Below are 16,726 nucleotides of genomic sequence, written 5' to 3'. Positions count from 1 at the left end.
TTTTCTCGGAAGTAATTCTGTAAATAATTTTAATTATACTTTACATCTGACTACACAAAGTTGCGTGGAAGTAAGGCACATTTTAGGCGAGAAAGTTTAAAAAACTTAAATTGACATCGAAAAAGATATTTGGAGGAGACAAAGTCAGACAGTTGAAAGGATACGATCGAAAGGTTTCCCGATTTGTATTCGAGTAGTCCACGTTTATATTCCAGTTGTTGTTGGGTTGTTGCGCCGGGTAGTCTGGTAGAAATTTACCGATTTTTCAGACCCCCCCTTGCTGTCGCGACCATTTCAAAGTTAAACCTCCGGCAGGAATACTTAAAACTTCTACACTGGAAGTTACAACTTATAATTTCGAGTTCCGCGCTATCCATATATGTGAAGAACTTTTTGTATGAATGTTTGAGTTCCATAACGTGATTATATATACATACAAACGACGCAACAGGAAACTACTCCAAATTTCCATTCTACGCATTCTATTTGCAGACGAGACAAAGTGCCAAAAAGAGAATTTTTCACAGAAGTTGATATTTACTGCACAGCAGGACACGGGGTTCCTATAGATCACTTCTCGGTTAAATACAATTGCACACTTTTCCACTTGCGTTTTAGAGGCAAGGACCAAATGCGTTAATTGAATTACAGGGATTCTGATATTAGCTGAGCAACGAAGAAACCACCATTTTGAAAAGATGTACAACAGTGTAGCTGCCACCTAAATACATCTAAATTATCAACAGTGCCCATTCCGTTCAGTAAAACAGTCCATGTTTCCTGCTCCAGTTCGTTTCCGCCTACCGGATGTTGCCGCCTCCAATAACTCCATTTTTTTGCATTCATCGTCTGTTAAAAATATCCCGATCTTAAAACAGATATCAGAATAAGATTTCTCTTATAAAAACTGAGAAGTTGTGAGTTTCAATCCCACCGGTAATTGATTAACATGACTGTCATTTTGTTTTTTATTAGGTGTCTTCTAAACAAACAATATTTAGCAAGCGAGATTTCAGGTCAGTATGATGGAAACGTGCTAAACATATGCGTATATCCATTTCAAAATAAGGTAAAACTCTTATCTGAATCATTCTCAGAAATAACCATTATCCATATATCTAAAAGCAAAACTGTAATTTTACGTGTGTGAAACCTGGTCTGTCGCCGTAAGGGAAGAGAAAAGATTTAGGTCCTTTAAAAATAGTATATATCTAATTGAAAGGAAGAGGGAAAATTAACAAGAGGCTAAAGAAATTCAGAAAAATATAAGCTTCATAAAATATACTACCCAGTAAATATGATTATTATTATTATTATTATTATTATTAGTGTTCTGTCTGACGACAGGTCCATATATTATGAACAGGATCCTTCCATCCTCTTCACGTTGTCAGGGACCTGCTCATACATATATATACATTCTTGGCAGATGATCAGAAGTGGTTTGCCATTGCCTTCTTCAGTGTGTGTGAGTGGAGTAATTGTTGGGATGCCACGGAGAAACCGGGGAAGCCCCCAGAGGAAACCTCCGTGATGCCTAGACCACGGCCTTCCCCAACACAAGTTATAAATCTGAGCACCACCGGGAATTGAACCCGGGACCCCATGATTACAAGGCTAGTGTTCTGACCGCTAGACCACCGTGGCGGCCCTAAATATGATTAAGGTAAAAAAATTAAGGAGAATGCGATGGGTTATGCACGTTGCACGCACGGGGTAACTATAGACGTATGCACAGTTCTGATGGAACGAAAGAGGCAGCTTAAAATATTTAAGCATAAATGGAAGAATAATATTAAAATTAATCTTAAACAAGTAGGGTGTTAGCGTGTAGACTGGAATAAAACAAGTCAGCAAAGAGTCCAGTTGCGTGTTTTTGTGGACGCGGCCTTCGTAATAGGATGGGGAATGCTTGACTATCTGAAAGAAAATAAACCTCTCGGCAAGGACTAAAGGGCCAGTCGAGTGTAAGACTAACTAGATGGCTTACCGAACCCGAAGGTTCATCACCGAATTAACCAAAGCCCTCCACCGGACCCTGTCCTGGGCCAACAAAATCCAGTTTCCTTCAACTCCTATCTCCCATAGATCCCGCCTGAGATTATCCTCCCATCTACGTCTAGGTCTCCCCAGCGGTCTCTTCCCTTCAGGTTTCCCAACCAGTACCCGGTGCACACCTCTTGTCCCATCCATGCGCGCTACATGTCCCGCCCATCTCACCCTTCTCGACTTAATCACCCTCACAATACTGGGGGAGCAGTACAGATTTTTAAGCTCGTCATTGTGCAGTTTTCTCCACGCCCCATCGTCTTCCCTCCTAGGCCCAAATATCCTCCTCAACACCCGATTCTCAAACACCTGCAATCTGTGTTCCTCCCTCTGAGTGAGAGACCATGTTTCGCACCCATACAAAACAACAGGCAAGATTATTGTTTTGTATACTTTAATTTTCAGGTTCTTAGAAATCAGACGGGAAGACAAAATATTTTGGACTGAGAAGTAGCAAGCATTTCCGGAATTTAGTCTCCTCCTAACTTCCTCACAAGTATCATTTTGATTTGTTATTGTTGTTCCCAAATATTTGAACTTTGTAACCCTTTCAAAGGATTTATTAGCTACCCTAAGATAATTTTGCCCGCCTGTCTTCTGATGACGAGATACTAACATGTACTTAGTTTTTTCTGAATTTACTTCCAGCCCCACTTGTCTACCAGCCTCTAGTAAAACTTCTGCGTTCCTCTTTATTGTATTTATATCGTCCCCCAATAAATTAACATCATCAGCATATGCCAATAGCTGATGTGTCCCGTTCAATTGCAAACCCTCCTGCCTACCTTGGACCTTCCTGATGGCGTATTCTAGCGCAAAGTTAAAGAGCAAGGGAGACAAAGCATCTCCTTGTTTTAGACCGTTCTTGATGAGGAATGTCTCAGATACATATTTACCTACTCGAATTTTGCTGCAGGTTTCATTTAAGCACATTTTTATTAGACCCACTAGCTTCTTTGGTATACCAAATTCAATAAGAATATTATATAGCACTTCTCTCTTCACAGAGTCATAGGCTTTTTTGAAATCTATAAATAACTGATGTACAGTCCCACCGAACTCCCATTTTTTCTCTAGTATCTGACGAATGCAAAAGATCTGATCAATCGTTGATCTGTTTCGTCTGAACCCACACTGATGATCCCCAATAGTTTCATTCGCATATGGGGTTAATCTTGCCAAAAGAATGTTGGATAGAATTTTGTATGAGGTTGATAGCAGCGATATTCCTCGGTAATTACCACACTCAGTCTTGTCCCCCTTCTTATAAATAGGAATAATTATGGATTCCTTCCATTGATGTGGCATCTCTTCCTTATCCCAAATTAACTGAATAAGCTTATGGATCCTCATATGCAACCCTTTGCCACCTGCTTTAATTAATTCGGCCGGAATCTGATCAATTCCTGGAGATTTATAACTTTTCAACTTCCCAATGGCTAGTTCCACTTCATCTAAGCTAGGTTCTGGCACCAACAGTTCAGCTGTATGCATTTTAATCTGTCTAATATCACCAGTATTATGAACATTTAAGAGCTCGCTAAAGAAATTTTTCCACCTATTCACAATTTTTATTGGATCTGCAAGCAAATTGCCACTATCATCCTTTACCAAATTAGTCTGGGGTTGATATCCTTTCTTAAAGTTATTAATGCCTCTGTACAGGTCTCTGATGTTTTTTTCCTTATTATTTGTCTCAAGTTCAGCAATTTTGCCCTTCAGGTATTCCCTTTTCTTAGTCCTAAAGGTTCTACTAGCCTCACGTCTCACGTTACATAGATTATCCGCATTTGTTTTGTTTGGGTTCTGCAACCATTGAAATTTTGTTTGCTTCCTTCGATCTATTAATTTTGAACATTCTTCATCAAACCACGGTTTATTTTGCTTTCTCCTGTAGTATCCTAGTTTCTCTTTTGCTGAAATTTTGATGCAGTTTCTGACATTTTCCCACTCCCTGTTGATGTCCACACTTTCATTATCCTCATTTGTCTCTAAAATTTGAAACCTATTCGAAATTTCAACTTGATATTGTTCCTTTGCCTCTCCCTCACTTAATTTTTTCAAATCAAATCTTTCTGTGTCAAAATTTTGTTTAGTTCGTCTACTTACTGAAAGCCGCTCCCTCACTTTTGCTACCACCAGATAATGATCAGTGTCGCAATCTGCTCCTCTGAATGATCTCACATCAATTACATTTGTCTGCCTTCTCTTATCTACTAAAACATGATCTATTTGATTGTGTGTTCTGCCATCTGGGGAAGTCCAAGTGTATTTATGAACATCACGGTGTGGAAATTTTGTACTTTTTACAATTAAATCTTTTGACGTAGCGAAGGTCACTGCTCTGACGCCATTATCATTACTAAGTGCATGGAGACTCTCGCTGCCTATTGTGGGTTTGAAGACATCCTCCCTCCCAATTTTTGCATTGAAATCTCCTAGCAGAATTTTCATGTGATACTTGCCAAATGTATCAAATACTGATTCCAATTCTTCATAAAAGCTATCCTTGATATCATCGCTTTTGTCTTCAGTTGGGGCATGAACATTAAGGACAATGATGTCGCACCAACGTCCTTCCAAAATTACGTAAGACAACCTGTCACTAACAAATTCTACTCTCTTAACTGCTGCCCTAATTCTGCTATGAACAAAAAAACCCGTCCCTAGCTGATGATTGTCATTCCCCTTTCCATAGAAAAATGTAAAATTGTCCACTGGGATCGTGCCCTCCCCCTCCCATCGCACTTCCTGCACTGCCACTAAGTCTAACTTATAATTCCCTAATTCCCTACACACTGATTTCAGTGCCCCAGCCCTATAGAGGCTCCTAATGTTCCAGGTACCAAATCTCATGTCCTTTTTCAATTGCCGTGGTCGTGCCAAAGAGTCCGTCCTGATCCGAGGCTTGGTTGATTTTTTCGTAACACATATTTTTTTTTAAAGGTGAAAGGTTGTTAGCCCTACACCCAACCCCCAACCTGGAGGACCAGGGTATCACTCTTAGTCTAGCGCATCTCCTTAGACCTGTCCGGCTTGGGTGACCCTACCATGAGCCGAAGCTCAGGCCGGCATAGCCCTAAGGGTCATTTGAGCACGCAAGCCTCCTCACCCGGCAGATTGCCTTCGACAAGGTGGTGATACCTAAGAGTGTATTTATTTACAGCTGTGTGTAACGGGGCACTCTAAGCAATCTCACTTCTTATGACTCCCCTGGCAGCAACCGAAATATAAATTAACTGCCTGCCCCTGGTCTACATAGCAACAATACAAATGCCGTTCTTTCATGAACCATTACTTCCATAAACAGATAACAACAAATAACAGTCTACATGTCTGAATGCTGGTTTAACAGCACACAATAAAATGTTTCCTCGTAATGCACCTCTCTTGGAATCACCAGAACCAGACGTTTTCAATGAAAACCTCCTCACAATCGCTGGATTATAGAGATGTCTTTTAGGGTTCATCAGCTCGCCCAGGCAAGAATGTGAATGGAATAGTTGTTGGGATGCCACGGAGAAACCGGGGAAGCCCCCGGAGGAAAACTCCGTGTTGCCTAGACCACGGCCTTGCCCAACACAAGTTATAAATTCGGGCAGAAGTTAGTCCTTGCTACATGCAATGGTTAGTCTTGTTTTCTTGAAGACTCCGGTTGCTTATTATCTGTTCTATGAATAGAATGAATCTGAGGTTCGGGTTGTAAAAATTTGATGCTCCATGAATCAGACCTGTTGTCTGTGAAGAAGCTACGAATTTATCATTCCATCCTAAAGCTGCCTACGACATTAACATTTAAGTTGTCTATTTGCTATAAATATACCAAGCGACATGACGATGATTCATTTACTAGAATATGATCATAAATCAGGAAGTTTCTCCTTATTTAATTTCCTCGATTCCAAAATAAATGAGATTTTTATTATGACTATACATAGCTTAAAACTTTCATTCCAAATACTTTATTTGAAAACATGAGTGTAATAAATAGTAAAATAATTTGTCATAGTGCTCAAATAAACCGAAATTCATAAATCTTCTCAGACGTCTAACAAACGTCAACAGATTGTATATATTTATGGTTTATATAACGACGCTGTCAGCAGCTTAGACTATTATCCTATAATGCCATTAATACAATTTTTAGAACATTAAAATCTATAGATCTGATTCTTATCTGTAATTTTGCGAAAAAGATATATACTTAAATTAAGTACAGACAAGGAAAACTAACGTTTCAATGTTGCCTTTGTATTTTTATACCCAGTGGTAAACGTTTTATCAGAATCCGGAATAAACAGAAATCTAAACAAATAGTGCACGCAAAATCTAAACGAACACGTTTGACAAATACGTGTTCTTTAAGATAATACATATTTTAAATCTTGTTTAAGTCAGACTGACACGAGATATCGCGTTGAAGTTCTAACACACTGCATTAGTCCAGGGACACTTTCTCTTCCCACCTCTTTCAATATTCTTCCCTCCGATGCCTCGTTCCAAACTTTAATGCTTTGCAATAATGGCTTTCAAAATTGGATTGCATTCGGCCTGGTCCCATCAGTACACCACTCAACTACGCAAGGATGTACAATATTTAGAAATTTCGTAAGGGCCAAAACAGACTGAGAGGAGAGTCTACGAACAAGTATCAGTCTTTGGATCCGTCTAAGGTGCAACTGAAAAGAAGGTGTGCGTGGTGTTTTATGTCGTGGTCCATTTTACGAGGAAACACTGCTTATGTAATCACGTCCGTATAACGGTAACCCATGACAACTTTCGGGTACTTTAAATTTGGCTTCAACATCGTTTCACTACTGGCTACTTACACATTATTCTTTCATATCAAATCTAAAACTTCTTGACGATGGTGAAGAGTCAATTGAATAAAAAATTTCTTGGATATTATCCATCGTCTAGTAAATATAAAACGTAAAACGACGTTTCGGAGATGGATTCCTGAAGACGGAGATAGAGTCCCATCTCCGAAACGTCGTTTTACATTTTATATTTACTAGACGATGGATAATATCCAAGAAAATTTTTATTCAATTGATTATTCTTTCATGTTACTTTCTGTAACATATTAGCACAATCATTGAAATGGCAAATAGATTACATTGCAAAGAAGTTTGTTAAACACAAATTATTTTATAAAACGCACAGATTTCGACAATAACAGACAATCACAAGTATACAGAGACAGCTTTGTACTTAAAATTAATAAATATAAAAGTCACTGGTAAGCGAAACATTGCAAAGAAAGCGTCTCGAAGATGCGTGATGTATTAGGCATGTTTATATAACTGTAAAACATATTTCACTTCCAGTGGAATGTATTTGCTACCCTCTGGTTTGAGTTGCTACTTATCAGCGTTAAGTTTTATTTTTCCCCGGATTAGCGATCACCACAACGCGCTTCTGTCATGGACGGAATTTTGCAATGGAATTCAATGAGGATACTGCATTCAGCACTGAATACGGAAATATTCCATGTTACACCGCGGCTTAGAGAAAAATCCCTAACCATTTCTTTCTCACCCTTCATCCCATTCCGCGACATATATATATGTAGGAACCGTCTCTTCGCCTTCCCTGCCCGGGGATTTGGGGTTTATTCTAAAAATAGAAACTACAGTCTGCTGTAGTAACAGACCAGCCACAGGTCTTCCCCCAGCCGCAACGTTGGTACCACTGTCGTTTGTGTGTCCATCTTTTATGCTGTGATAACTTCTCTTGGTGTTAATACAAAAAATGAGCCTTAAAATTGCAAACAAACAGAGAATGAAAGAACTTCTGCTGCAGAGGGAACTTATTTTATTCCAATTATAATTTTTTAAACAACATTCGTATAAATGTTAATATCACGTGACTGGAACAGAAATGTGCAGTGTATTTTACGTAGAAAGAACTTACTTATGTACAATTAATACTTGTCTTAAGCATTGGTTCTTGGATTATTAAAGACTTTCTCCAAATTCACAGTTGATTTAGTTGGAAATGACAGGATTAATATAATTAATATATAATTAATTACAGAATGAAGCAACAGTGGTCTAATTTGAAGTACTGTACCAGGCATTTCCTAAGGGATCTGAGAAAAATCACGACAAATTTCAATAAGAATTCCCAGTCTCCAGACAAAGAAATAAACTTGAGACTTCAACACTGGGTACCTAGAATACCTTGGCATGCATCTACAGGGCCAATGAACTACTCCTACGCTTTAATATGACTTGAATAATTTTACATACATTGTCAGGTGCTTACGTAATGTCTGCCTGAAATTTATTGTATATTATTACGTCTTTGCATAACATTGATATTATTTAAATATATTAATTAATATGAGTGTTATTAAATAATAATATATATTAAATAATTAATAAAAATGCTACTGTATTATCCTCCAAATGCTCGGTCTGTATTTTGTATAGATAATCACAAGCACACGTAAAGAGATTGAACTACGGTGAATTAATCCTGAGCAAATAACAAATTAATTTGACGTCAAGAGGATGAACAACAAAATTCTGAAATTGTCCCCAATACGACGTTTCCACTTCATTAAACCATTTAATACAAGCTTTTTATGCAAGAGGTCTGAGCGGTCTTACACGCCGCGTATTCTATTTCTATTCAAGTAGTGACAGGACCCAAGCAACTTCAATGTTCAGACTTCTTCCTGACATTCGAAAACTCCGGATTTAATTTCAACCATTAGCTCTCTCGACTATGGGACTAAGCATAATTTTGAAGCAAAACATTCTCTTTAAGAAATAAAGCAACAAAATGGAATGGAAGAAGCAGGAAGAAAGAAGAAAGTAAAAAATAAAACGTACCAATAAAAGTAGATAACAAAGAACGAAAGTGGAGAAAACTAAAAATAAACACAGAGAAGAAGGTAATAGGTAAGACGAACAAAGAAAGATGAAAGGAAAGGAAACCAAGAAACATCATAAAACGAAATAGAAATAAATAGGAAGGAGAAAGACAGGCACAACTACAGCTAAAATGTTAGAAAAAGAGAAAGTAAATATTGCAAAAGAAACAAAATAAAACAAAAGCTAATAAAAAGTAAAAAGAAACTAAATTATACAAGAAATGTAACACAAACAGTAGGAGAATATGAAAGAAACTTAGAAACAAATTAAAAAGAAATAAAAAGAATAGTAATTAAAATGAGATAAAAATAAAACAGTTAAAAGGTGAGGTTAAAACAAAGAAATTAGAAAAGAAAGGCATAGGTAAACAGCAGAGTAACGAAGCAAGGAATGTGAATGAAGAATGGCTGAAGAATATTAATATGCAACCTGATCCGTATGAACACACACTGAACTTCCGATACGTGATTGATGTGTCTTTTCTCCTGATGGGTGTGCGAGAGCCTTCTCGTTGACGGCTGTCTGCTAAGTGATCACATATTAATGGTTTCGAACTAAGGCTGCAGGCCGGTCATCATTACCATCCATCACACGCCACCCGCTGTATGGGAAGGGGGAGACAGGGTTGGCGATATTAAGATAATAACACACCGCAAGACATCGTGATGGCGTCACATATCAAGGCCAGTGTGGCAGATAGGAAAAATACACTGAATATCCAACCTTAATGATGACAAAAATGCATAAACATTAGTCGACTATGTTCGAGTTTACATATTCTACCAGATGCGATTTCTGCGACGAAAGAAAACAACAGAATATATAATGCAGTCTTAACTAATGTACATGACGCAACCTACGGCGTTCTTTCTTGTTGCAAAGTATTTCGGACATAAATGTTCATTAGCTATCGCCATTAAATTGAAACACCAAGTTCTTGCTTTTCTTTAAAAAAAATCTCATCGATGGTTTCTTATTTTTAGAAAATGTTACACACCAAAATTTATGGACCCATAATAAGCGATTATGTTCTCGTTCCCAACTTCTAAGATTACATCCACCATGCTCATAACACTGATTGTAGGAAATTTATAAAAGAGAATATGGGTGTGCAGGGATTAAAACAATATTAGTAATGAGTCGCATGAAAGTGGGTTGCACAGAAGGGTACTCGAATATAATAAAACCATGATCACATCCGTAATACACTAGGTAAGTAGGCTCGAAATTATTTGAAATGCCTCTCAAGGCACAGTAAGACTTGAAATCATGAAAACAAACATAAAGAACTAAGTCATATAACCGAACACTATTGCGCCTTCCGTTCATGTTTAGACTACATGCCGCACACAGGTGTCGGAGAAGTTGCCGCAGAAGCAAGGGGAACAATTTAAACTGAGTCATCGATGAACCACGTCCAATACCTCTAGATTACGGTTATATTGAGGAATTTTTAACGCCTCTGTTTCAGGTGCTCATGCTATACAGCGTATAATATACGTAGTAGAAATATGATAGTTGACATCAACTTTTAAATTAATCTGCAGTGATCTATGACAATTTGCCTGGAGACAGAAATACTACTGAAAACAATAGTAATGGGCTGTAAACAGAATAATATTTAACAGGGTTACCCCCAAAATACAAAAACAGAGTATGATCCTTCTAACAGGAAAATAAATTAAATCTTAGAAACTGTGCGACATTTTTTTTGGATGTTGTTCATCGTCTAGGTTAAAAAATTACAGAGTTTTCAGGTAAGGAAACGGAGAAGGAGGACGAAGAACCAATATGTTAAGCCTTCTGGTTGATCTAACCTGACTTTGTTAGTCCAGGTCTGGGACTAGCTCAAAAAGGAGACCCAAAAGACAGATTCTGGTTTTTCCCCCTGTTTAGCTTATGAAACTAATTAATTTTATAAAACAAAGAAAATACGCCAACGCCAAAAACCTTCAAAATTATAATATAACCAAGGTGATATGAAAATAAAGCGATGCTAAGAGGCGGTTGAGTTAGGGGACCCGCTTCAGATTCTCCTCGCAGAAAGGAAAGTGGCTGCTCTAGGAGTGATGAACTGTATTCCAGTTTCACACAAAAATAGAGGCATACAAATGTGGCTTGAGGCAGATGCTTTGCTCTTTTATAGCGCTATAAAATGGTTGTATTATGAGTTTCCATAACCATCAAGCAACGTTTTTAACCCATTTTGACAGCGTGCTAGAAGAACAGTGTAATTTGTTTTTGACACGTGGAAAACCTAATTACTATGAAGTGAAAATCTATGTTCATTTTCACTTCACTGAGCTCTGCTGGGGAAACTAGCTTGGAAATATGGAAACAAATCGAAGTTACATATTGTTTTATTACCAAATTTCCTAAATGTATAAAGCAACTTCATTACATTTTCAAATTTCTGAAATCTAAGTCCGTATTATATCTGATGGAGTCTACCAATGAATATAGCGTCTTCTTCATAATAACCTATTAATAAACGAATCTTGCAATCCATAGCTTCTTACAATTAATGAAATACCGTATATTATCCTTTTCATACTTCAATGGCATTTGCGATTATTTATTACAGATATAAATCTACTGCTGATAAAAAATTGTTACCGCAGATACTACATTCCCTGTTACTATTCATTGTACTGCTTTAAATATTACGTCCATACCATTTTCATTTTACTGTATCAGTCTACCACTGCTTACTGCGTTACCTAGGCAGCTGAAAGGGTCTTTAAATAAACCAATACACAATAAATCAACAAGTAAAGCACCATCAACATATTGCATTCCGGGGCCCTGCACCGTAAAAATTATGACCGAGGGCAGGTGAAACAAGGGAGGCCATGCACAGAGGGTTGCCTACAGCTAAGCCCACACCGACCGCATGAGTAACGAAGACAGGAACTGGAGATCAATAGAGCTCGCCTTGGCAGAATGCAGAACTTGAAATATTAACGGTAATTTGACTTCAATTAACGTTTCCTGCTGCTCATTGCCCGGTATCAAAGGAGATATAAATTTTAGTTTCAAAATGTTGGTCGCCACGTACTATCGTACCCAACAGTGTAATTTTCGGTATTAGCCCTGTTTACTAATTCCCAGACCATTAATACTTGACACGATGAAACGTCTACCTACAATCGCGCACAGAACGAGTTCGTTTTCAAATGCTGTTCTCGTGTTTCTGCTTCCACAAGGGCCCTGAAAGGTAACCGGACGTCAAATGTAAAGAAACACAAATATCACAGAAACTAAGATTTATACACGTTTGAAGCCGAGTTTATCTTCAAAATCTTTCTAACATCATGTTTAATAATATATTTACAAAGATGAATTTGATGAAGGATGAGAGGTGTGGCAAGTTCACACACATCTCTGAAGTGAAGACAGAACTTGGAAGACCTAAATGTAAATGTGATTATAACATTATACGATGTGTGTATGTGAACTGGATTCAACTGGCTCCGGAGAGGGTCCATGGCTGTTTCTTGTGAACAGGTTAATGAACCTGCGGGTTCTGTTTTAAGCAATTAAGCACAAATGAATAAAAATTTACTTGGATATTATCCATCGTCTAGTAATAAAACGTAAAAAACGTAAAACGACGTTTCGGAGATGGGGCTCTATCTCCGTCTTCAGGTTCCTACTCAGTTGGGCCCACTAGATAGAGCTAATCCCTATCTCGTTTTATTACTAGACGATGGATAATATCCAAGTAAATTTTTATTCAATTGACTCTTCACCATCGTCAAAAAGTTTTAAATTAAGCACAAAATTTATTAACCAGCTGAATGACTATCAGCTTCTCATGATTATCGGCTCTCATCCAGAAACATATTATTGAACTAGTGTGGAAGAGATAGGTAGGTAGATAGATTTGTAAATTCTGCAAAACTGAACCCACGTAATGGATATAATATTTATGGAACAGCGATTTCCACTTACTCTCAGCCGAAGAGTTTGATATTGTTTTCTTGTTTTAATGACAGACATTTCGCACACTAAGAATATCACAGAAGCTAATTATTTTATGTGACAGAGAATGAAAGATGCGAAAATATTCAGTTTACGGCTGGAACCTGAGCACCTTATTGCAGAACATTTAAAATGCATTAAAGTTTGCTTTCAAATAGAATACGTTTCTGCGCAAAGCTTGAGATCATAAGATTATGACCGTCTGCCGTCCGAATGTTTCATCTCAAAACCTACTGAACTATCTTCGGTTAAATTATGTATTAAATGTAGGCTGTACATTAACAGGGTTATGGCGTAATTAATTGAGGTTATAAACATTTAACAAATTATGATCCGCACTGTAATGGAATTCAAAACAAAGTCCATCGCCTTTCTCAAGGGCGAAATCAGTACACATAACAACAAATAAATCTGATTCATATTACAGAGTTTATTTAATACATTTTGGGTGTAGCAAATATTTAACGAAATGGAAGTAAAAATAACTTCCCACTGTGTAGTGTTATATCAGTAGCGTGATTAACTCTGCAAGAAAATGATTTGTATCTGCAATAAATTAACACCCGAGCCAGTGAGGTACGCAGACTCAAAAAATGGTTTTTAAAATATGAGAACTCCTTCTCCGGCTTGTCTGTCTCCGGGAAACTGAGTCTTATCGTTACTGGAAGCGGATGTTCGCTCGTCTCTTGTTTCCGTACCAACTCTTTGATTTCTCTCACTACGAGCATCTACATAGCTGCTATTTTGAAATGCCAAGTTATTACATTGATATAAACTGGCTGTTACTTGTTGAAGTCATCCTTATTTCTAGTATCACTGAATAACATCAATAAATCTGTCTTTACGAACATAATTTAAAGAGACAAAAACGTAAGTTATCTTCTAAGTACCATATAATAAAATTATAAAAATTTAAATTACATCGTTTTCTTATTTATTTACTCCCAAATAGGATGGCTAAACAACTGCAAAATGAGGAGCTTTACAATTTGTATGTTCACCAAATATTATTATTTTATTTTATTTAGTGTTCTGTCTGACGACAGGTCCATACGAACAGGATCCTTCCATCCTTTTCTCGGACTGGGACCTGTTCATATACGTTCTTGGCAGATGATCCAGAAGTGGTTTGCCATTGCCTTCTTCTGTGTGTGAATGGAGTAATTGTTGGGATGCCACGGAGAAACCGGGGAAGCCCCCGGAGGAAAACTCCGTGTTGCCTAGACCACGGCCTTGCCCAACACAAGTTATAAATTCGGGCACAGCCGGGAATCGAACCCGAGGCCCCAGGATTACAAGGCCAGCGTTCAAACCGCTAGACCACCGTGGCTTCAAATATTATTACGGAGATAAAATCAAGGATTGATAGGACGTGATATGTAGCATGTAGAGGAGAAAAATACATCAAATTTAGTCGGAACATTTGAAGGGAAGAGACACTTGTAGAACATAAGCATAGATGAGGAAATAATATTAAAGTTGTTCTTAAATGGGATGTAAGAGTGTTATTTATGGAACAAATGTCCCTCGCCCGAAGGAATAAAGTCCTAGTGACAATAGGACGATAATATTAAAGTGAATTTAATTCAACTGGCTCAGACAGGATCAGAGGAGGTCTCCTTTAAACACTGTAATAAACATTTGTGTTCCGTAAAAGGTGAGAATTACTTCACTAGCTGAGCGCTTGTCAGCTTCTCGAGGACTTCGCTTAATATTCAGTTATGCAGCACAAATTTTTAGAACCTTTCATTAAATGTGGCAAGTGATGCTCTCACCACAGAAGTTTACATGGCAGCTGCGATTATGGCAGAAAATTAAGAAGTAAAAATGTGGTGTGTCTTCAATCTGCATGATGTTCATAACAGATTTCATGTACAGCCGTCAATTGGTTAAAAAGTAGCTAGCAGGTGCAGATATATACTGATGTGATGTCGTAAATCTGGCGTCATAAGATAAACTACAACGTGGGCTCGAACAGATTAACCACACAGATTGGATGTAATTTCTGAAATACAGTGTTTACCAATAGTGAGCATGTTGTAAATACATAACGCGCCTCGTAAATCACGAAATTCAGTTGTAAAACTGTCGTCATTAGACATTCTCAGTACAATTTACAACACTACACAATCATTACAGGCCTGGAAACACGTTTTCCGATTCCCGCCTCGAGGCAGAAAGCTGAATAATTCTCTTACTTTACTTTGTTCATGCACTTCAACTAATGAAGTGAGTCGGTAGCAATAAGATTCCTACACACTAAGAGGTCGGAAAAGGGCAAAATTGTTAGTATAAAATGGCTGTCTTCTGGGTTGTTGCGCCGTGTAGTCTGGTAGAAGTTTACCGACGTTTCAGAGCGCTCTGATGATGGAGACAGCAAGGACCTCTGAAACATCGGTAAACATCTACCAGACTAAACAGCGCAACAACCAAGAAGACAGCCATATTGAAACTCACCGCCGTGAGGACCTCAAATCCTTCTAAATTGCTAGTAGCTTGTAGTAGGTCCTCTGTCCAAAGTCTGAGCAAAAAAGATCAGGGCTTATAATCAGGGACGTATTCGGTTTGAGTCTCGGCTGATTACTAGCTATCGCAATGATTTTCCTTTTCAGTTTCTTCAAGCGAATGACGAGTGACTTCAATTAGGTCATGATCGAGTCTTTTCAAATTATTTTCTATTCAACTTTTTAGATCAACCCCAGTCTCGTATACAGTTATGTAAGATACACAACTGAAACAGTGCAGATAAAAGGTCGTATGTATACTATACAAAGACGACGCAGAAGATTCTGATGTAACAACATTAAAATAAAATTTTGAAGCTGAATTTCCGCATATCTTAATCTCACTACTTTGATGGGAAGCTTCTATACCGTTAACGTTTCTGGAAAAACGTTCACGAGTAAGAGAATCTTACAGTAAAAACCTTACACATAATTTACATCGAGTTCACATAAGGAAGGGAATCAACTTCACTTTACTCTAATAGCGTAAATGGTTTCAATTGCATTTAATACAAAACATGACATAAACAGAGGATGTGATAAGATAAATCGCTCTAATTTCCTCTCATATCATTGGGAGTAGCATTATTAATTAAACAAAACCAGTTCGGCCAACTCTTAGACACTTCAAGCTAACCATCTGCAGCATCAACAAAATTACGTTTACATAAATGACCAGGAAAACGTAAATAGAAGAAGTTTCTCTGCTGAAAATCTTGAACGTCAAATGGTTGACCTGTTCAAGTCTGCAAAAACACTTTCAGACACTAAGGCTATAAATGAGAGTAAATGTATAATTTATCCTTACTCACCAGTTCTCGTAGAAGCTATGAAAATCTTCACTAGTCTCGGCGTCGGCAATTTCCGTGACGTTAGATGCCCCTGCAGAACTTCTTGGACTATTTCTTCTGTGTTCATTTTTGTGAAACAATGTAGGCCGGCGTATAAGTATAGTTAAATTAGCAGCAAAGTTTCGTACGCGTTTTGGCGGTAGGATTCACAATTGTCTGGTCATCACTGGGGACTGATCTCTCCACATGCGGTGCACCTGTAACATGCAATTTGCACACATTTGTCATTTCCCTTCAATTTTTAACTGTCTTGAATCAGAACAATCCCATTAAAAAGACGACTGGATTAAAGAGTACTTCGATCCAACACTCAGATGCGTTCTTTGCAATTTGTCTTGTCTCCATATACAAATCTATGACACAAACCTTGATATTGATTTGTAACGTAGAACATTGAGGTTCCAAGTTCAAGTGCATCGAAATATGCAGAATACGCTGTCAGAAGCATTTCACT

The 16,726-nt window shown here is 37.8% G+C and overlaps 1 protein-coding gene across 5 annotated transcripts in view; it reads right to left on the bottom strand.

Moving 5' to 3' along the window:
- Nucleotides 1-16,726, bottom strand: part of LOC110836320 (NACHT and WD repeat domain-containing protein 2) — a 227,011-nt gene that overhangs the window by 56,435 nt on the left and 153,850 nt on the right. For all 5 annotated transcript variants that reach the window (XM_087346677.1, XM_087346678.1, XM_087346673.1 and 2 more), the window contains one exon: nt 16,234-16,469. In XM_087346677.1, coding sequence (XP_087202803.1) covers nt 16,234-16,339 — 106 coding nt within the window. In that variant the 5' untranslated portion in view covers nt 16,340-16,469. The remainder of the gene's footprint in view (nt 1-16,233; nt 16,470-16,726) is intronic.

This window comes from Zootermopsis nevadensis, unplaced genomic scaffold (genome assembly GCF_977971745.1).
Source record: "Zootermopsis nevadensis isolate Lab colony 2312 unplaced genomic scaffold, Znev_1.0 Znev_ptg000010l, whole genome shotgun sequence".
NCBI lineage: Eukaryota > Metazoa > Arthropoda > Insecta > Blattodea > Termopsidae > Zootermopsis > Zootermopsis nevadensis.
The sequence above is the reverse complement of the archived record's forward strand: the minus strand, read 5'-3'. Positions and strand labels throughout refer to the sequence as shown.